At 37.8% G+C, this 21,281-nt stretch overlaps 1 protein-coding gene across 1 annotated transcript; it reads left to right on the plus strand.

The window, feature by feature from the left end:
• The first annotated feature begins 9,848 nt into the window (after positions 1 to 9,848).
• zgc:113307 (uncharacterized protein LOC553753 homolog) lies at positions 9,849 to 16,105 on the plus strand. Its single transcript, XM_044122194.1, has 5 exons — positions 9,849 to 9,919; positions 11,453 to 11,784; positions 12,378 to 12,702; positions 13,545 to 13,862; positions 15,868 to 16,105. Exons 2-5 carry the CDS (start codon positions 11,479 to 11,481, stop codon positions 16,017 to 16,019), a joined length of 1,101 nt encoding a protein of 366 aa, XP_043978129.1. The 5' UTR covers positions 9,849 to 9,919; positions 11,453 to 11,478; the 3' UTR covers positions 16,020 to 16,105.
• Positions 16,106 to 21,281: the final 5,176 nt, after the last annotated feature.

Raw genomic sequence — 21,281 nt, forward strand, 5'->3', positions numbered from 1 at the left:
AAACTGTAAATAAGACCCATATATTTTGAGTTTTGATGTGCGATGGACCCAACTTTCTTTGACTCTGCAACACTTTGACTTCTTGTAGAGAGGTAAATGAAAACAGCTGTCAGCCCATCCTCCTATGGTGTCTGTCTGGTTTTGAAGTGGGCCTCTTCCTGCCACAGAATCTTTCAAACTGGTGCCGCATCTGGACCGAAGTTTTGATGCATAGTTTTGTCTTTCATTTCTCCAAAAAAGTAGTAAATTTCAACTTTTTTTGTCAGGTCTGACATATGTTTTTATGTGTTTTATTCTCGGAGGAAACCTTTTACATCTATGATTATCATAAAGGAAGAGAGGTCTTGTGCTGAAAATTGACATATTTACACTTCCTGACGCAGCGACTAGTCAGAGGAGAGAAATACGGATGATCTGAAAACAGAAAAACCACAATCTATGAAAGATAGTATAGCTTCAGTGAGATTTAAGTCAGCCACAGAGATAAATAAAAGCGCAAAAATTTTCTTGCTACTTTTATGGAGGAAAAACAATGGGCAACCATAAAGTATTCTGCATGACATTCTGTATCTCAAAGTTGTTCTATGGATTTTGAGGTCAAGACTCATCCATGTCTCCATGGAGCTTGCTTTGTGGACATGTAGAAACAGGAAGGAGCAATTCACAATAAAACTGGGTGCGTAAAATTGTCCATTAAGCTATATGTTTAAGCATAAAATGGGGACGTATTATGCAAAATTCACTACATGCATGTTTTTTGTACTTCCACTTGGGTTTCTGCTGCTTTTAGAAACAGTCCAAGGGCTTAAAAAAAAACTCCACTTAGCTGTTTTCTGGCATTATGTTAAAATTCTTTTGGTGTCTGGAAAGCTTCTGAACATTAAGTCACAAATCAGCAGGTGCTGCCCCTCTTCTAGCAATCCACGAAAATTTTAGACATGTTTGGCCATCTGGTATTACCGCTGTACATGACGTACAACGGCTGCTGGAAAGGACAAGTACTTTGCAATCTTGTTGGTTGCGAAGGAGCTTCTACATCTGCTTCTGGGTCTAACTCAAGGTCAAAGGTGAACCTTTGTACATTTAAAGTGACTTGAGACCATAAAGCAGCTCATTCTGAAAGGAGCTGAGAACTGAGCAAAGTATTTTCTGCAAAAATGTACAGCGGATGTTTCATAGGCCCATCCTAATTTGCTAAAGGAAGCATAATTGCTTCCCTTTAAGAGTTTCTTTCACTGGACCTAAGAACCCAGTCCCAACTCAAGAACAGACATAATCCTCTCTGTACCAGAATATATACTTGGTCAAATGTAGTCCGGTATAAGTTTTTCAAACAAAAGCATGGTTCACCACTTCAGAAAACATATCTCCAAAGAAAGCAGGCTTCACATCAAGGAGTCCAACACTTGGTCATGTAAGGCTTGCATGCAGCTGCTCAGCATGAAGCTCTCTACTCCCTGTAGTTGAGATAATATGTAGGTCACACAAGGCCTGGAGGCCCGTAGCTACCTCTTCACATCTCTCCACCTCGGCATCTGCTGGACTTGCTTTGTGATTTTATAGTAGATGGCACGCTAAGTTGACGCTGCTCCTAGTTGCTTACCCTGTGCTATAACAACACCCACAGTTGATTGTATATTCTTAACAATTAAGTGATTTCATGACTGGACTAACTGGCCCGGCGCATCCTGCCATAGTACTATGGTGGGATCCAACGTATTGCTGAGAGTGACCAATTCTTCTTCATTGCATGCCTTCCAACTGGATTGTAAAAATCTGCCATTTGAATTCCTCTGTAAATTTGCAAAGATAAAGATATTGTTCGCTTTTGTCCCACAAAGATAAGAGTCAAGCTGTTCCTCCTTTGAACAAGGCTATTTTCCAACACCGGAGTAAGATTTACCTCTGGAGCAGAGTGATCTCTGTGCATCTGCAGCAAATACCACATTTGTGCCTCAAAAGTATTAAACTGGTAAAGGTTTGTGGCTAAATATATCAAGAAAAGCCTAGTGAGAATTATATTTGGATGAGGCACTTGCATACACTGACCACTTTTTCTTTTATACTTTGCTAGTTCCCTACTGAACCAACTTTGACCTTCAGAATTGCTTTTACTCTTTAAAGCATCGATTCAATGCAGTGTGGAAAGCATTCCTTACGGACTTTGATACATATTGACGTAATACCATCACACAGTTGATTCATATTTGTACATTCACATTTCATATATTATTTATGATGCAAACCTCCTATTCCACTACATCCCAAGGGGAATCTACTGGATTGAGATCTGGTGACTGTAGAGACCATTGGAGTGAAGAGAAATCACCACCAACACCCTGAATAATTGACAGACGGGAGGATGAATGCACACTTTTATGTTGCTCTGTCAGTCCATCCCTCCATCCATCCGTCTTTTTATGCCGGTTTGTCATTGCAGGGTTGCAGAGGGGTTGGTGCACATCTCCAGTGGTTCTGAGGCTGGATTCGTCCATCACAGGTTGTCTAAGCAGAAATCTGACTCCATCATCAAAATGTTGCAACTAAAACCGAGACTCATTGGACCACACAACCCATTTTTGTTCTGCATTTGTCCAGTCTTAGTGAGCCTGCATGTACTGCTGTCTCTGTTTCCTCTAGATGACAGGAATGTCACCCAGAGTGATATTCTCAGTGGATATTTTAGATTTTCTGGAGCGTTCTCTTTAAACCTGGGAGATGATGTCAATATCCGTGTCAATATTTCCACTGTTCCTGTGAAAACACAACCCCCCTGCCCCCGCACATTCATCATAGAGTCAGACTGCATATTTTGTGCGTCAAAATTTATTGTGCCCAAAAGTTACACAACTGACTAAACAGCCTCCACATGTTGCGATTCCTTATGTTTTACCATCAGATTTTCATCTGGAGCTATAAGGATGAGATCATTGACTGCGAAAAAAAAGAAGCTAATTTTGTTTAAATTACATCAACTTATGTTTTGGTCTCAATGATTAAAGTCTTTTAGTAACACATAACAGATACGCCCTGCAAAAAGCTTGTCTATTGATTCTTTATCTTTTCTTTGGCGGTACCCCCTGCAGGGCCATCGAGTGGCTGTGAGGGAGAGAAAATGCTTCATTGTAACTGTCTAAATCAGGCAAACTGAAAAAAAAAACCAAAAAAAAAACTTTTGTGTTTTGATTGCGGTAATAATAATCTATACTTCTGACTACATAGCAAGAGCTGATATACATCTGTGAGCGGGTTTTGGACTCTTGTCTCAGCTCTGCATCCATCAATCCCAATTGATAACAGAGAAACCTGGTCAGCAGTAAATTATTACTCAAACACTAAATATATAAAGATCTAAGGACCTTTCAGCATTTCAGTTGGTTATTTTTGACTATAGAGTTTGTGTTCAACATCAGAGAACAAAAGCTTTCATACAACAATCATGTGAAGACGCCTGCAACGCATTAAACTGATCCAGACTTTTTGCTTGTTCTTTTTCGATGCCTCAGCCCGAAAAATTCATCTGCCATGCAAACCTTTGAGCAAGAAGCAGTAAGAGGTTATTATTATATTCACCAGTTTGAAAGTGTTTTGTGTGACACATATATTCTACTCAGCATCTCAACGTTATTTAGTTTCTAAATTTAACATCTGTCTTGGCTTATGAGATGGTCAAGCTGATAAACTTGTGAGTGTTTCAGAGAGATAAGCTATATAAATAAAGAACACAAAGAGACATAAATGAGTGAAAAGGAAAGAATGCCATACCTAAACAATTGATTTGCTTGACTTAAAAAAAAATGGCTAAAAAATCATAACTGTATCCTCAAAACATCCGTCCTCCATTATATGGTATGTGAAGGACTGAAATGAGAGATGGGAAATATATGATTTTATTAATGTTTTAGAAATAGTCTGAAAACTGTGGTATACATTTATAGTAGAACAACCTTTGCATTTATATCTGTAAGTATACTTCTAGCAAGTTTTTACGTCCTGACAATGACAGTTTCATTTGTTCTTCTCTACAGCTCACTCTAAGTCAGAATTGATGGAGATTATCTGTAAAGAAAGACTTTCCCACAGCATGATGCTGCTACCTTCATGTTTCACAATCTGCATGTGTTTAGTGTGTATTATTAGCTTTCTCCCACACATTGATTCTTGTACTCAGGAATCAAAATTTAATTTTGGTTTTCATCAGACTTTTTTAAAATATGTTTGCGTTTTTTTTTAACTCACACATTCACACACACACCCACACACAGAGACAAAAATACATCACCAGTCCCTTTGAAAACGTCCTCTTTCAGGTGATATTTAAATCTAACCCTCCTCCTTTCCAAACATCCTTTCCAAATGTATTAAAACATACACAGGTAGAAGGGACACCAGAGGAATTTTTCTAAGGAATGAAGTTTTCAGCGATACTCGGACACTGTGGCTCCTTGAGGTAATTTGAACCGTGGCCCTCCAGGGCACAGGGGCAGCAAAACCATACAATAGAAAGCAGATGTTCACCCACATGCCGAATCACACAGATGTTCAACGTTTTGCAGGATCTTACAGCTTTATGAAGAAAAACAGTTAACTTCCATGTGCATGAGTTAATTACGGGACGTTCATACCATTTCTGTATACTGACTAGTTTTACCTGCACTAAAGAGCATCTGGAGATCAAACATGATGTTTGAAATAGCAGAAATATTCACTTTAGCAAACAATTACAAGTAATACCCAGCTAAGCAATCAGGATGATGAATCTTAGGTCAGTTTTAATGGAGGGTTTTGCATTTAAAAAGAGGTAATCTTAATAAAGAGGGTTGGTTTTTATCTCCCCCACTTATAATGTTATTATAATTGGAAGTCATAATTAATGATGTTTCTCTGTGTCTTTCGTCCGTTACATAATGTTCCCTCCAATCTCCTTGTGCTTCAGTATCTTCAATGCATATCAAATCATTCAGTTAGAGTTAATCTAATAGATCGTATATTCTCCTACCAGGCAAAGAGTTAACACGTAGTGCTCGAAGTGCTGAATCCTACAAAATGTTGCTCTCAACTAGACCTTTGTGATCGCAATTTTACACACAGACACTGCCCTCTGGTGTGGGCGACAGGAACTGCTGAGCTGCAGGTTTGGTTAGAATCTCACATGAGGACAGTTCACATACTGCGCTGGTTTAGCACTTTTTTTTATTTTCTGTAAAACTGCTACAAATTGACAAAATATTGGACTGGATTATTTTATACTCTCTGTAATAATCTCTTCAGATTTACTCACTTATATTTTTACAGCTGCACTCTTCTGCTCCTTTGTAGCAAACTAGTGGATAACAATAGAAGGAGGTGTAGATGTCATCTGCTGTTTGCAATTACTTGTAACTGGATAGCAAAGGAAACCAAGATATTTGTAGAAATTACTTACATGTCTCAGTGGTTGATTCATGTTTTCATTTATTCAATATTTATACCACGTTGCACAATGACATCAATTTTAATGAACATTTTGAAAATCTGCTTACATTCTTAAAACCTGTTAGGTTTGATTTTCAGATATTCCGGTGGCGTGCCAAAAGTAACCTGCCCCACTAGTGACGTGTCAAAATCTCCGAAGAACAGCAGCGCTCACCGTAAAGAAAAACTGCAAAGTCTGAGCGGTTAATACGTCCTGGAAAACCTGTGTGTCTTGTGTTCCTAACATTGTTAACAGGCTGATGACAGATCTGCTCAGCAAACAGGGTTCAAACCTGCATGAGCAGAAGACTGTGCATTCTTCTTAGACAAATTATTTATAAACCTAAGATAGAATAACTAGAAGAGAACTCCATTACTTCCTATACACATTATTGTTTTTTTATGTTGCGGTGTAGAAATTGTTTATCTCCGTATTTGTTAAATATGCTTTCTCAAACAGATGTTAAGCAATTTATTTAAAGGAGATTGAAGTGAATTGTGAAAAGTCATATATATAACTACATTTTAAATTGTAATAAATTTTGATACTGACATTCTCACTTTAAAGCTCATCTGATGCTAAAAGGGGAAAAGTTTGCAGAAATCAAAATATTAATGTGATAAACCTAAAAAAAAATGACAAGAAACTTCTTCTTTTCAGTCCTGTTTTTAACTTTAACCAGTCTGGTACAATTTTTCTCTAAGTATTAGTTCTAAATAATTTCAAGCTGCATCAACCTTTCTGATAATTTATAGCTGAAGTTTTCTTGGTCTTTTAAATAACATGACTGCAAATTGATATAACTTAAAATTTAGCATCTCACAAGGTTTTCATCATGGCTTTTATTAAAACTTCAAATGTGAGATTACCTAAACTTTGAATTATGACCTTGGTTAGCTAAACTCTGCAGTAAGTTTTTCCAAATTTCCTGATGTAACAGAACTTTTATCCATCAGTGTTGGTTGTAAATCTATATAGTCATTTTATGTGTTGCAGGTATCAAAATCCAAAAAAGTGAGTACTTGTAAAAAATAATAAAAAATGTTTGTCTGTTTACACATTAAATATCTTGTGTTTGTACTGGATTCAGTGGAAGATTGAAAATGACTTGCAAATCATCGTACTGTGTTTTTATTTGTTTTAAACTTCATAAGAATTGGACCTTTGAACAATGATGCCTCTCTATAGTTCATATTGCAACTTTAAATTACCGTGGATGTTCTGTGAGTCACACTAGAGCCAATATGGAGCCTAAAACTTACCTGAGTAGTTAAAACACTGACTGATGCACAACTACTGAAAGAACTTTACTAAGACTAGAAAAGGTCCAGAAAATACTTAGCTACTCATTAATAAATGATACGGAATCACATGGCAGCAACTGGAAAACATTCAGTGACAGTGAAGAAGCTTTAGAAATTCAAATCAGAGCAGGATTTATGTAACTTTGGTTTGGTTAACGACATCTTATGTCCTGGGCTGATGGTTTAAGAAACTGTGGCTCTTCTGGGATTTTCAGGCACATCATGTTGGGTTTATAGAGAATGAGGTCATGGTTAGTGGTTTCTATTACTCCACCAGTGCAATTGTTCCTGATTACAACTTTTAAGCCAAATAAGTTTCATTGAGCCCTGAAACAACAGGTTTAAGTAAGTTTCAGGGCTCATGGACGAGAGATTAAAAAGAGACGAGGATAATAAAGAGTTGATGGATGCAAGCTGAAAAGTGTTAGTGAGAAACCAACTGATCAAACAACGTCACCTATAATTGAAGCAACTTGTTAGATTCATCATAATCACAGAAAGTTCTTCAAGGTCCATAAAAATGTCCTTCTGTGGGAGAGAGACATTTATTGCATGGCCCAGTTTTAATGTTGATCATTTCTAAGACTACTCTTTTCAAAAGTTGATTTTATTGGTTTATTACCAGCACGTTTGAGGCAATACAGTTAGCAGTATATTCAAGCTATCCAAAGGAAGAAATCACTTTGAAATTAATCAGACACAGAGGTAGCTCTGCTGGAAACACTTCTTCTTTATGTTTGGATGTAACATCAGTGATTGGGTAAAACTATAAAAACTAGGGTCAGTACCAAATCACTATTTTATTTGTAAAACAGGAACATTTGTAGAAATTACACCAGATGTGTATTATCCTGTTCTCTGGAAAAAAGCTGGGAAGCAGAAGATCCAGGAGACACACAAACTATCCTGTGACTACCTATAAACTTCCTGCATAATCAAAAAAAGAAAAAAACAAAACAAAACCAAAAGAAGGCTACTTTTGCATTCTTGCCAAGATTTTTACAAAAAAAACAACAAAAAAAAAAACACTTTTTGTTTTCACAATAAGATGTTTGACTGAATTCAGTTGATGCACATCTCCACTTTCATTTGCAAAACTGATGTTCACAGTGGAAGACACTTTTTCTACATTTCGTACATGCATGATTGTCGACATTTTCTGGCAGTAGGATGGTTTAGCGGGTAAAGAAGATTAGTGAATTAGCTAATACATCAATGTAAATCTAAAAATATCCCCATTTTACACACAACCTAGAAACTCTCTGGGAAGTGTGTGTGCAAAGGTGATGCAAGTCCCATTCCTGCAGCGTGAGTCAGTGTCTGACCCGGCATGCACTAGAACAAACTAGAATACAGTCACACGTTTAGTTATTCTAGAGCATTACAGCCAAATCAAAACCAAAACCAAACCCTGGGAATATTTTGGCTTTTAATGCTGAAGCTTCAAACATACAGATGAAACCAGAAGTTTTCATGCAGCAAATTTAAAAATTCTGTTATAACTTTTCTTGTTCAGTTTTCTGGCATTTGTCAAATAGAAACCCTTTTGGAAACTTGATCTAAAACAAGATAAATTTGTGTTTAACTCCTGACAGTAAGAAACAAAATGTGTATCTGTCTCTTTATTCAGTGTATTTTTGTAAAACATCTATGATGGATGTTCTAGAAACTGCAGCGTGTAAATATTTAATTTCTCCGGCACCAAATGCTTAAATTAAAATATCTGACAAGTCAAATGTAAGACATCCTACCACATTTACTATCTGCTGAAATTCTGTCTTAAAGTAAAAATGAGTTAGTTTTGATTGCTGCAACTGGTGAGTCAAATGTTTTTCCAACTTCAGCCAAATATTTTCTCAGATACAGCTGATGTTTTGATTGCCCAGATGCTTCTTACCTTTGAGATAACTTTAGCTAGCATCTACAAAAGCTTCACAAATGACAAATATTGTTCATGAAATTTGGTACTCAAATCTGATTCATTAGTTTAAAAAAGAAACACCTGGTATGTTGCTGGTCAATTGGACAAACCTATTATTATTATTATTATTATTATTATTATTATTATTATTATTATTATTATTATTATTATTATTATTATTATTATTATTATTATTATTATTATTATTATTATTATTATACACTTTTCAGATCTGTCTGTGTGGCTGGTTATCTTTCACTGACTGTCACTTAATGACAGTCTAAAGTAACAAGCACTTTAAACCTGGTTAAAAGCAGCAGGAAGCAGATTTGAAAATGTGTCACAGATACATTATGGACAAATCTTTGATGGAAATCATCTTTTTTCCACAAACTCCATTTTAAGTACACTGTGACACACAGATCCATCCTTTGTGAAAATATGGTGAAATTGCGGTATTATTCACCAGTCATATGACAAGAGCATGTTCTCCAATAATGATGAAATAAAAAAAACCTCACAAGTGTCTGCTTGGCTTTCCTAGAGGGCGCTGTTTTTTTTCTCTCCAATATCTGCTTCTATTAAAATGCTCCCCAGGTTCATGGAGTGAAAATAATCTGGAACCGTTTTGCTCCCTTTTGCACAGATGTTTGCAAGAAGCTTCGGTTCTTCCTTTAAGACACACTTTCCAAGAGCATGCGGTAACACACATACACACACAATGGTCTCTTTGGCTCCCCAGGTACTCTGTGACTTCTGTGCCTCCAGGCAAGAACACATTTTACACACCCCATTCACACACACACACACGCAGACACACGCAGAGACACACAAACTGAAATATGCGCTCATTATAATGTCTGTTTTAATATCTAAAACAACTCACACTAGCTGGCCCCCGATGATTTCCTTAATTAATCAGACTTTTTATATATTTCTGTGCATTTCTTCAAAGCAAGTCAAGATGTTGCCATAAAAATAACATAAGTTTAACAATTGCTGCAGGGAGAAAGGGAGACTCAACTTTGTGAAAAGATTATGGAGGAGGTCTGGTGTCTGGGATGTGGGGAGTGTTTGGAAAGGAGGACTGCATCAGACAGTGGGCAAATACTACTGGTAGCTTGAAAACATACCCACACACACACACACACACACACACACACACACACGTCTCCCAGGGGCTTCAGTGAGAACGAGAGATAGCCCTGTCTCTGCTGTGTGTAGCTTCTAATCAAACAGGTAAGTGTCAGTTTGATCTTTGTTTCTCATGTGCTACTGTTTCCTCGTTGTGTGGTTGGTTAAGCTGGAAATGATCAGCACTACAATGCATGCTTGCTTCATTACAGTAAACTCTTGACAGTGTTCTGAGTTGTCGCTGCACCGCAAAGCTGCATGGTGCAATCATGTTCATCAAGTTCTAGTTCCTGATTGTTCAGGCCTTTCCTGCAAATTACTTCTGGCTAAAGCCTTTTTGCTTGTTAACCTGTGGGGAGCAACTACTGTGTGTATGTTACTGTAACCATCCATGCAATCAGGAAATTATTACACTATTTCCTCTAATAGATGATGCATGTTTAAGAAGATGCATCTGCTACTGCAACTCAAACCAATGTTTCAGTGTTTTTTTTTTTTTTTTCAGTTTTTCTGATTAATAACAATTGTTGAACCTCGGCTTCAGAATGGGACTTGCAGTTCAATGTGAAAATGTTTACTTTTGTGTAATAATATTCTAGATGTACAAAATATGATAATTTAATCAGGATTGGTTAAAGGGGAAGGGTGTTTTCCAGCTACATAGTATCACTTTGTAGAACAATCAAGTACCGTAACTGTTAACTTGAGTTGTTATGAAAATTTGGTATTTATCAAGTAAGACTTAAAGGAAATTGAGCTTCGTAATTTAGCGCCTTAAAATTGGGCCTCTGTCTGTTTCAGAAACTCCCCCTCTTTCAACACTCCACCTTCAGATAGACATCACATGGTCTCTCCTCTACTCATCTCTTAAGTACGTTTTTTCCTGCGTTGAACTGAGACGTAGCTTGTATGATGAGCTTAGCACATGCGCTGTTCCATCAGGTGTTTGCTAATTGTAGCTGGCTAGTCTGAAGGAGCTGAGTGACCTGTCCTGTGGGAGGAGTGTTCTGTAACATGAATATCGACCCTCCAAGGGGGAACTGTGTCTTGACGGCGGAGCTAGGTCCACCCATGGCATTTTGCACAACTAAACGGTTGCCACGGAGATCAAATGATTTCTCAAACATGCATGTTGATGCAAAACTCCAGGGACGTTTTTGATGAGGTAGTAACATTAAAACATGATATAAAGCTCAAAAAGATAGAATTTACATAAAACTGCACAGATAATATTCCTCTGGCAAAACAAGCAGCATATAATCCATTATCTGATGTCCTAGATTAGAGAGCAGCTTTGATTATCTATTTTCAAGTTTTACCACTTCATGTTTAAATTGCTGTTCTGATGGAAGACACATTTCCTCTTCGTCAGTCTTAATGCTTCTGCAGCCTCTTAACAGTTGTGCTTCCATGATTGCTCTTTTTTCCTGAACCGCACTCATCAACTCTGATCAGCTTTCCTGTTGATGCTCTCCACGCTGGTAACATGAGAAATAACCTGCCTCCTGGAATGGTTTGAAATTATTTACTGACTTGGCCAATAAACTGTTATATGACCTACTTTTCTTGAGTTTTACCATTAGGCTCAGAGACAAAAACCTTAATCAAGGATTATTTTCTTGTTTGATTCATTGACAGAATTGCGAGTCTCATCCTCTGGCTCCATGGCTGCCCTGTTCTGTGGCGTGTTGCTGCTGCTGTGTGGCCTTGACTCAGCATGGGCCACATTGGTCACTGATATGGACTATGGTGGCATTCCTCTGTGGATTAACCGCCTGCTGGGTGAGCCCAGCGTTTTAAGTCTGCAGGGAAGGATTGACCCGGCCTGGTTTCGAGCTAACAATGACCAGGTCTGTCCTGAGCAGTGTGACTGTCCCATCCACTGGCCGACGTCGCTCTACTGTGACAGCAGAGGCCTTGAAAACGTCCCCCAGGGCCTGCCGCAAAGAACCCAGTACTTGTTTTTACAGGTAGAATCAAAAAGAAATGCAGAAATGTTAGTCCTTTTTCATGATGTTGTCCATTCATCAATCTTCTTTACCTGCTAAACCACCCTATTGTTAGAAAATGTCTACAATTATGCATGTACAAAAACAATATTCTTCAAGCAGATTCAAAGTTAAGCAAAAATGGTTTGAACATTGCACATACAGCAGATTTAAATTTAGGCGTTTATTATGCAAATTTAGAACAATTAAGCACATTATGTCACAACTCCAATCATTAGACAGTGGCGAATTTATTCCAATACAATCCCTTGTATTTCAAAATGCATCCTTTGGCATTAGTAACATACAAACAGATCCTGTTTATGAATAATTACCTTTTGTTTTTTTAGCAAATTTTCACAGGTAAGTCCTGTTTGGGTGATGTTCACGTTTTAAACTATGCAGAGAAGCCAAATTACCTTGAAAATTTCAGAACGTGGAAGGTCAATATAAAAAGATCTAAACCTCTTACCTTTAAACTGAAAGCCTGACCAATGGAGTCACTGTGGAGCCATGTTCATTTTCACATCTAATACTGCATTAGAAAAAAGGGATGCATTTTCTTTTGTTCCCAGGGCAACAAGATCTCATCCCTGTCCTACCCTGTCCTGGCTAATGTTACGGGTCTACGTTGGCTAATCATCGACAACAACCAGCTGGAGAGCAACGAATTGGAGCTGGTCTCTCTGCAGAACCAGACTCAGCTGCGCTACTTTTTTGCGAACAGCAACAACTTGACGTCGGTGCCTGGCGGCTTACCAGCCGGACTCATACAGCTGCGGCTGGCCTACAACCGAATCAGCAACATCAGCCCCGGAGCTTTCCAGAACCTGCAGAATCTGACGCTTCTGTTGCTGCAGGGAAACAGGCTGCAAACCATCAAAGAGGGCGACCTCAAAGGTGGGGTCATTTGTTAGTTCTGCTCTTCGTACATTTGGACTCAACCTCTGATAGACCAGTCCTATATCCAAAATGCATTCAAAAAGCAAATTTAGATTCAAGCTTTTATTAAACAAAGTCACAACTTTTGAAGAAACTACTAGGGTTTCAAAATTAAATTAATAAATAATTTTTTTATTTTATTGAAATGTTATCCAAACATCAAAAAACTTTGGTCGGTAAAGCTCATAATTAAATTGTTCTGTTGCAAATGTTGGTAGCTGCATAGTCAGACGGTTTAATCTGACAGAAAATGGGCTGAAAAGGTTAAAATGTTTCTCATCTTTGAGAAATGTTTCATTTCTCAGAGATGAGAAATGAAACATTTCTAATAAATTCAGGAAAACATAAAGGTCAGTAGTCTCTAATATTCTGCATCTCTTTCTGCACATTAAAGAAATAAATCAGTAAAATTATTTTGAAGTATTATCTCATCATTCATTGACAGAGGATTTTTTTTATACTCTTTATTATAATCACAATCTGGATTTTTACCCTGTGAAGATGTTGAGTTAATTTCCTACTACATCATAAATAAGAAATGAACTATACTCACAATCTTTTAACAGAAACAACATCCAAAATACTGAACTATTCCATTTATATCTTCTGCAGTGTTTGTTGACTAGTTGGGTATTTATTGCATGTTTTAAAAGGCAATATCTGCAGCAAATGCAAAAAAAGAATAAAATAAATGAAGTCTGTTTGTTTTTCATCTGTTCTCATCTTCCTTCAGGATAACAAATCACATTTTGTCTGGATCAACTCCTGCATGTGTGTGAAGACGTTCTTCTGTCTTTTAGGTCTCATCAGGCTGAATCTGTTGGACATCAGTGGAAATTTGTTCTCAGCTGTCCCCAGCCATTTACCTCCCTCTGTCCAGCAGCTTTATCTGTCCTACAACAACTTCTCTGGGCTGGACGAGGGCAGTTTTGAGGGATTTCTCAACCTGAAGTTTCTGCGCCTCAGCCACTGCGGCCTGCAGAGCAGCAGCGTCCACCCACAGGCCTTTAATCACTCCAGCCTGGTGGAGGTGGATCTCTCTTACAACAAGCTGACCACCACCCCCACAGTTCCAATAACCCTGCAGTACCTCTACCTGGAGGCCAATAACATTCGAGGTAACACATGCGTCATGAATACAGAGCTGTGATTCAAAGAGGGAGAAAATGTAGCAAAAAAAATGTTTGCAGCTTCAGCATTTTGTAGACACGTTGCTGCATATGAATGTGGGAGGAGTTTGGGCTGCATGGCAAGAGGCTGAGATAAAGATGTAAGAAGAGGGTGGAGAAGGGGAGAAAAGTGACTGAATGTTAATTGGTTGGATATGAGGAAAGTAGGTTAGAAGCAGGGAGAGGGGTAGGAGAACATCTGGGAGAGATTCAGAGGTTGGAGCGCCACATGGAGCAGAAGCTGAAGCTGCTCTCCTCTCCAGTCTGTGTTGCTCTGTGTTGTCTGTCTGCTCCCTGTTGCTTTAGCTGGTTGGATGGTGCAGGACTCTCCAGGAGTCAAAGTGTGCCTGACATGACGGCCTGCAGCGCGTTTCAAAAGTATCTCTGCTCTTTGAACTTTTTCACACAGTCCTGTTTATTAGGGTATTATGTAGCCATCATAAGTGCATAAGTGTACCTGATTTGATTAGACACCTAATGGTTATCCCACCAAATAGTGATTTTTGAACTCTTCCTGAGTTGAAACATTAGTATTGTTGACAGGTGGTTGTTGTTGTCTCCGCCCCATATTGAACCAATACGGGAAATATTAGGGTCAGCTAAATTGCCTTTGCGGGACCTAAACAGGACCCCATGAACTGACGCTGTTGTCATGGTTACCTAGAGACTACGCAGCCGCAGTGAGCTACTATCAACCAGTGTTTTATTTATTTTTTAAATGTCCACCCGATACTACACCGTCTTTAGAAATAAAACCTCTGGCAAGAATACAGACGGGAGTGGGAAGACAAGGCTAAACAATCACAGTGAAGTTTAATAGGGGATTAAATTAAATATGTCGGTGACACTCAGTGGCACCCAGTGGGTTTGATATCAGACAGAATGGATCAGAAGAGGAAACGCAGACCTGTCAGAACCTAAAGAACCAGACATCAGTCTCTTCATCCCTCAGTCATTTTCTGAGACCAAAAAATAATATAGATGGCAATTTAATGAACAAATCATACAAATAGATTAATAGTAAATAAATATTGTGAACAGAACATTAATAACATTTGTTAGGATTGTGTAGGAAAATGTTGATATCTTTTATAAATAATGTTTTGTGGTCAATATTATTTCACCATTTTATTAATGTGGGTTGCCAGTTTGGATAAGGCTTCCTATCAAGCCGTAAGAATGATAGAAAACATGCTAACAAAAAGCCTCAGACCTGCAGCCCATATCAGGTTCTAGACAGGTGACAAGTGGCTCTTTGGCTCACTGGTACAAGTTTATGTCCTGGGGCGACCGCCGGTGAGATGTTCTCAAAAATATGTAGTTGCACCCCTGCGTACAACACACTTTTCAGAGCTGTCCTGTATTTGCAGAAAATTTCAATAGAATAAATTGAAGTTTGTGGTTTTAATGTGACAAAGTTTAAAAAGTAAGGATATTTTTGCAAGGCTCTACTGTAGCAGGAGTTGCATAGTCTGTTAATGTGTTCTGGCAAAGATAAAAATGTGCTCTGGTTTTTTAATCTGCTTTCGCAAAGAACAAAGGAACTTTATCCTAATGAGACAGACAGTCAACAGAAAAACGTCAGCATAAAAACACCTCACTGTCTCAGAGCTCCTCCTGACTGAAGCCAACAGAGACGCTGGAAGAAGCTCTGCAGTGGGTTAAAAAGGAAATGGGTTGAGTGGTTTCCACTGCTTCTTTTTTCACCTCTGCACCTGAGACCTCTAATGGTAAATGCAGACTCTGTGAGTGGAGGACCAGACTGCAGCAGGCTGTTTTTCATAGACAAATTGCATAATATGTCTGAGCTAGTCGAACTTAGGAGGTCACGCATGCAAAAGAAACGCTACAGTGTGAAACTGATGTTCTTACAGATCACTGACTGTCACCCTGGGGAATGACAAGTTTTAAAATATAAAGTAGCCATCTGAATAATGCCATCTGTTTTCTACAGAGTTCAACGTGAGCAGTTTCTGCAGAGAGGTGGGGCCTCTGTCCTACTCCAGGATGAAGATCCTACGGCTGGATGGAAACAAAATGGCACACCATCAGCTCCCCCCTGACTGGGTTTACTGCCTCCGAGTGCTTCAGAGAATTTTCATCTGACTCGGAGGATTAGTTAGACACGAGTACATCGTGTACCCCTCCGACCAGAACAGGTGCTACAGAGAAAAACACGACGAAACCTCAGCTTGTTGTTGTCCAGCTCATTTCTGTTCTTCACATTAAAGCTTGAAATCAGACAGACGAGTTGTGATTTACGTTGTCTTCAATATGTAAAAACAAACCCGCTCGTTTCAAGAAAAATCTAACTTTAATAGAGCACAAAGACCAAATTTATCTCAACATTATTGTTTTAAGATTGTGTGAAAACTGCTGATTGTAACATTATTCCAATCCCATTTCTACATAAGGTCTGTTACTGCAGGGTTAGACATCTGACATCTGTGTTGTGTTACTGGATAAAAGCATTGGCACATTTTCTCTTCTGAATTTACTGACTCTTGTGCTCTAACTCATGTGACTGCCATGTTTCAGCAGCGCGGCAGTCACATATCAAGCCCAGCAGCGAGATGGATGAATTGCCTTGAGGTGAACATTTGACTTAATATTAAGCTTCAGGATGAAAATGATCGACAAAAAAGGAACCAAAGTCTCAATGGAATAATAAATTCATGTTAATAGAGAGGGAGTGAAGTGAGGATTTTAATCTGTCCAAAGTCTGGACGATTAATTGAGCAAGAATGTCAGAGAGACAACAAAGCTGTATGTTCGATGTAAAACTGTACTTAACAAGTTTACTGTGGAGAGATGGCAAAACAAAGCTTAATGTTTGTTAATGATGAGATTTCAGGAGTAATGAGAATTTTAGAAAGTAAAGTAAAGGAGGGGGAAAAAGCTGAATCTAGTTTGGATTTGGGTCACAAGAGGTTCAATAATCAAGTTGATTGATTGGCATCAACATCATAATGAATGAGTGACTTGATTTTGACAAAACACTCTGAATCACTCAAGTTGCAGTTTAGTTGCACAGGGTTCAAGCTAAAATTTTGGTGCCAAAGTCTCAAAGACTCAGAGGAATCTCAAGTCCTGATTAAATTAATGTGGATATTCCCTTTTTTTTTAAAATCAGATGACTCACTTCCACTTGTAAAATTAGTGTCATATTCTGCTTGTGTCACCTTAGATAGTAGCAGGACTTATCTATACTAAAATGATATTTTAATTCTGGAAACATATTTCTTACAAGAGGAAGTAAAGTTGAGGTTTTGGAGAGGCCCAACCAGAGTCCTGACTTAAATCTGAAAAGACAATTTGTTAGACCAAAGATTATGATGGGGAGCTTTTCAACTATAAATACTTGTAGCTCAATAAGTTTATGCTACATGCTTTAGCAGGAGGAGTGAACACTGCAAGTCAGTGACGTGATGTAATTTTCTGGGTTTCCTTAGATAGAAACTTTTCAAGCTACTCTAATTAACTGTGCTGCTTGATAACTAGAGTGTAGCATGATTACATACCTTGAGACGACATTTGTTGTGAATTGGCATTATTTAAATACTCTGAATTAACCTGAAATAAATTTTGCTCTGCCACCTTCCCACCTGCAGCCTTTCAATTCAATATCTTTTCACTGGTACCATTTCAAATAATATCCAAACAAATGAAAAATGTTCTGCAAACGGAAAATATGAGGTGCCACAGAGTAATGGCCTTTTATTGCTCATGTTTTCTTACTTTCATTTGAATTTCTCATGAATTAATACATTATACATCCAGCAGCTTTTACTCAAAACCATTTACTGAATTTGCTGTTTTCAAGGAAAACAGAAAATAATTATTTTTAAGATCAAGAAAATAACAACTATTTGACCGCACCCAATATTAGAAAATTCGCCTTTGTCTTAAAAAGTTTGTATACCTTCAATAATTTTAGTTGTTATTTCAGAGTGCTGTGTTCATATAATGTATGTGTCTTTAGTTTACTGTTGAAAAAGTAAATAAATTAATAAAGAAGTTATGTTTCTTGTTATCCATGAATTACTTTTATTTAATGATTTAATTTGGTAAAAGCTCTGGTTCATGCATGGAGCGGCTAACTGGAAAACATGTTGTTATTATTGTGCTGCTTATTCATGCCAACTCCATCTTATCCGGCACATTCACATGCTTTAAACGGGTTCCCTCTCTCAGCCTAAGATCTCCTGCTCTTTTAAAGAAGGTTACATTTTTCTCACAGCAGAAGAGACGCTTGGTTTCTAAGCTCCACTTCAGCTTGAATTGCTCCATGCAAATAATGGCCAGTTTTACATAACAAACTCAAACTGAGAGCCATTATTTATCCCCGCCAGATGAAGTCACTGGACAGATGACTTTTATGAAACTGTGTCTCATAACGTTTTAATCTTTCCTTTTATTCCTTTGGTAGAACACTGTCTGTACGGTTCAGGTACAGTTTGCTCCGTGTAACAAATCACTTAGTTTCCTTAGTTCAAAGGTTCTGTTTTCCTCATAGATTTAAGTCAGAGCTGCTGCTGTGTCACATTACCGCTGCTCAGACATTACATAAATGGGACTAGGTTCAATTCCACAGATATGTTAATGTCCATCCAAAGTATTCCCACAGAACTTAAACATTTTTTTTTTTATTATTAACAATTTTTATTGAGAAGGCACATTACAATACAATTATATAATTGCGCCAAATACATTCACATTGTTACATGCTTCCTCTATTTTCTAAGTTTAGACAAGAGAGAAAGAAAGAAAAAAAAGGAAGAAGAAAAAAACAAAAACAAAAAAAACAAAAAACAAAACAAACTTAAATGGGAGCGGCGGGGCAACCCGAGTACCGACCAATAATGGACATATCAAGTTAGAGCATAAATCTGAATGACAGCAAGGTTTACGAAAAATCAGACACAACAGGTTTAATATTGGGGCCACATCTGTAAGATTCCATGGACAACAACAAGATCGAAGGTTTGGCGTGAATTCTGCTGGAAAAATATTATAAGATTTTTTATAACCCCAAAGCAGAAACGATACCAGGGAAGGGGTTTTACCTGCTGGAGATGTGGAAGGGATGACGCCAATCATTTCCATATTTTCTGGGATTGCCAAACCATTCAGCAATATTGGTCTCAAATCCATAATCATTTACAGAACATCTTCACGGCTAATTTTCCTTTAACTTTTGAATGCATATTTTTATGTAACATACCGGTTGACAAACTGAACTACAACGAAGAACTTAAACATTTTAATATTTCTTCTAAGGATTCTGCTTTAATAACCAAAGTCATGTAATTTTGAACAGGTTTTATGCTGCAACATAAGTTGGGAAGAGGTGAAACAATGTCAAAGAAACTGTTATAAAGTTTCAAATACAGCATCTGGGTGTGAGCCAGCGTCAGTAAAATTGAAGACAGCGTGCTTTTCATTGTGAAGGTGAAGGGGACAGGAGTTGCCAAGCCCAGTAATGGAGAATTACTGGGATGAAGCCAGAAACGGCACAAACTGAGGGGACGTGGCGCCGATCCAGAGATGTGTGCAGCAGAGGAGCAGGGCAAGTGAAGTCAGACAAACTGAGCTTAAGGAGGAAAAAATGGCCAAATAGAGATTAAACATGACAAGTGGCATATTTTTTTTTTCTTTGCAAAACAAGTGAAAAGGCAAAAGAGCATTTTGGAAATGTTATTGGATAATAACAGGTATTTCAAAGCTTAATGTCAACTGACCTGAAGTGAGCTGCTTTATTTATACCTGATGGGACATTTGTGTTCATAAAAGGTTGAGTCTGGCAGCACAAAATCATTTATAGTAGCAATATGTAGTCATTTGGGTACAATCCAAATAAGAATAATAAATATTGTAAAAGTCCCTGTGTTGCTTTTCTCATGACACATAATTACAAAAACGTCATAAAAGATTTGGCCAAATGACAAACTAAACCGTTTATAAACATCTAACAAACATTTAGTTATTCTACATAAAAATACATATTACCTTTTTCACTATCTGACAGTGAAAAAGACCAAGCTTTTCCTTTTTCAGATGTCTCAAAATGATCAAAAATATTTATATTTGGTAAATGCCAAAATAATAACAGAAATTTTCTATGACATTTAGGGTATAACTTTTTGATTTGCCTTTTTTATGCTTATTCCACTTTGTAACTAATTTGGTCATGTGCTTAGAGTAATTGTCTGTTTACACTCCCTTTAACGTCTTGACTGTTGTTTTAAGATGCTGCTTCTATATTTTTCTTTCCAATGAAATCCAACGACACAACATAATGCTGCCACCACCGAACATCACAGCTGGGACGGAGCTTCCCCATTTCCTGCTGAAAAGTAATTCTGATAATTGTGGCCAAACAAATTTAACTTCAGTTTTATGACACTACAGAAAATACCCAAAGGAAATCTGGCTTTTTCATGCATGTAAATATATATTTTTTTCAGGAAATGGCTTCTTCCTCACTGTGATTTGCCTTTTTGTCAATTTTTAACCGTTATACAGAGAAAGGTATTTTTGCTTTTGCGCTGCCACTGATGCACATTTTGTACCAAAACCTGTTTATCTCTAAGACATAAAACCCATCTAGATTTTATTTGGCACCATTGGACATTGCCGTGCTTTGTATACCTGTGTAAATAATTGAACAGACGAACCAAAAGCCTTTGAGCATCTGGTGATTAGAAATAATGTTGGTAGTTGCTAAAAACTGTACATATATACAACATTTTTTCAGATTTGAATTCTGATGCTTTCAGAAACCTGAAGAGACGTGAATAAAACTCTGTACAAAAATACTTATTCAAAGTCCCTTCAAAATTATACCAGTCATAAGACATCTGCACGTGTGTTTTTGGGCGCGCCATGTTCTAATATCAGGTTTACTACCATATTTTCCAGGTGACACCATGTCTTAAAACCTCTGGTCAGCGTTGTCCTGTGTCTGGAGCTGCTATTACCAGAGACAGGAGACACACAGACAGCCACCCAAGAAGGAAGAGCATTAACCATTAACCAGTTTGTTCCATTAATGGCCAACAAACAGTCTGCTAGGCGTCATGAAGTCATAAAGGATGGAGAAAGGTTCACAGAAAAGACCCAGTGACTGACCAAAGAGCAGTTACTTATCATCCTGCAGTTTGTTTGAGTTTTTGCTGTTTTTAAAACACAAGCTCTCCTTGTTTTTGTTTTTTCACGCAGGCACAGCACTACATCTGTCCAGCCCAATGCAAACCAGCTAGGACTCCCTCTATCCCCAAACACATCTCCTTCCTCCCTGCTGAAGCAAAATCAAGTTCAGCTGGAGTGCAGAATATTGCAGTGACACCTAAACAAATCACATAACAG

This window comes from Gambusia affinis, linkage group LG07 (genome assembly GCF_019740435.1).
Source record: "Gambusia affinis linkage group LG07, SWU_Gaff_1.0, whole genome shotgun sequence".
Lineage (NCBI taxonomy): Eukaryota > Metazoa > Chordata > Actinopteri > Cyprinodontiformes > Poeciliidae > Gambusia > Gambusia affinis.

Excerpts from the sequence above, each read along its gene's own strand:
- zgc:113307 (XM_044122194.1), top strand. The coding sequence starts at position 11,479 with ATGGCTGCCCTGTTCTGTGGCGTGTTGCTGCTGCTGTGTGGCCTTGAC. Across the intron at positions 11,785-12,377 it reads CCCAGTACTTGTTTTTACAG|GGCAACAAGATCTCATCCCT; the intron begins GTAGAATCAAAA and ends TTTTGTTCCCAG. Across the intron at positions 13,863-15,867 it reads GGAGGCCAATAACATTCGAG|AGTTCAACGTGAGCAGTTTC; the intron begins GTAACACATGCG and ends TGTTTTCTACAG.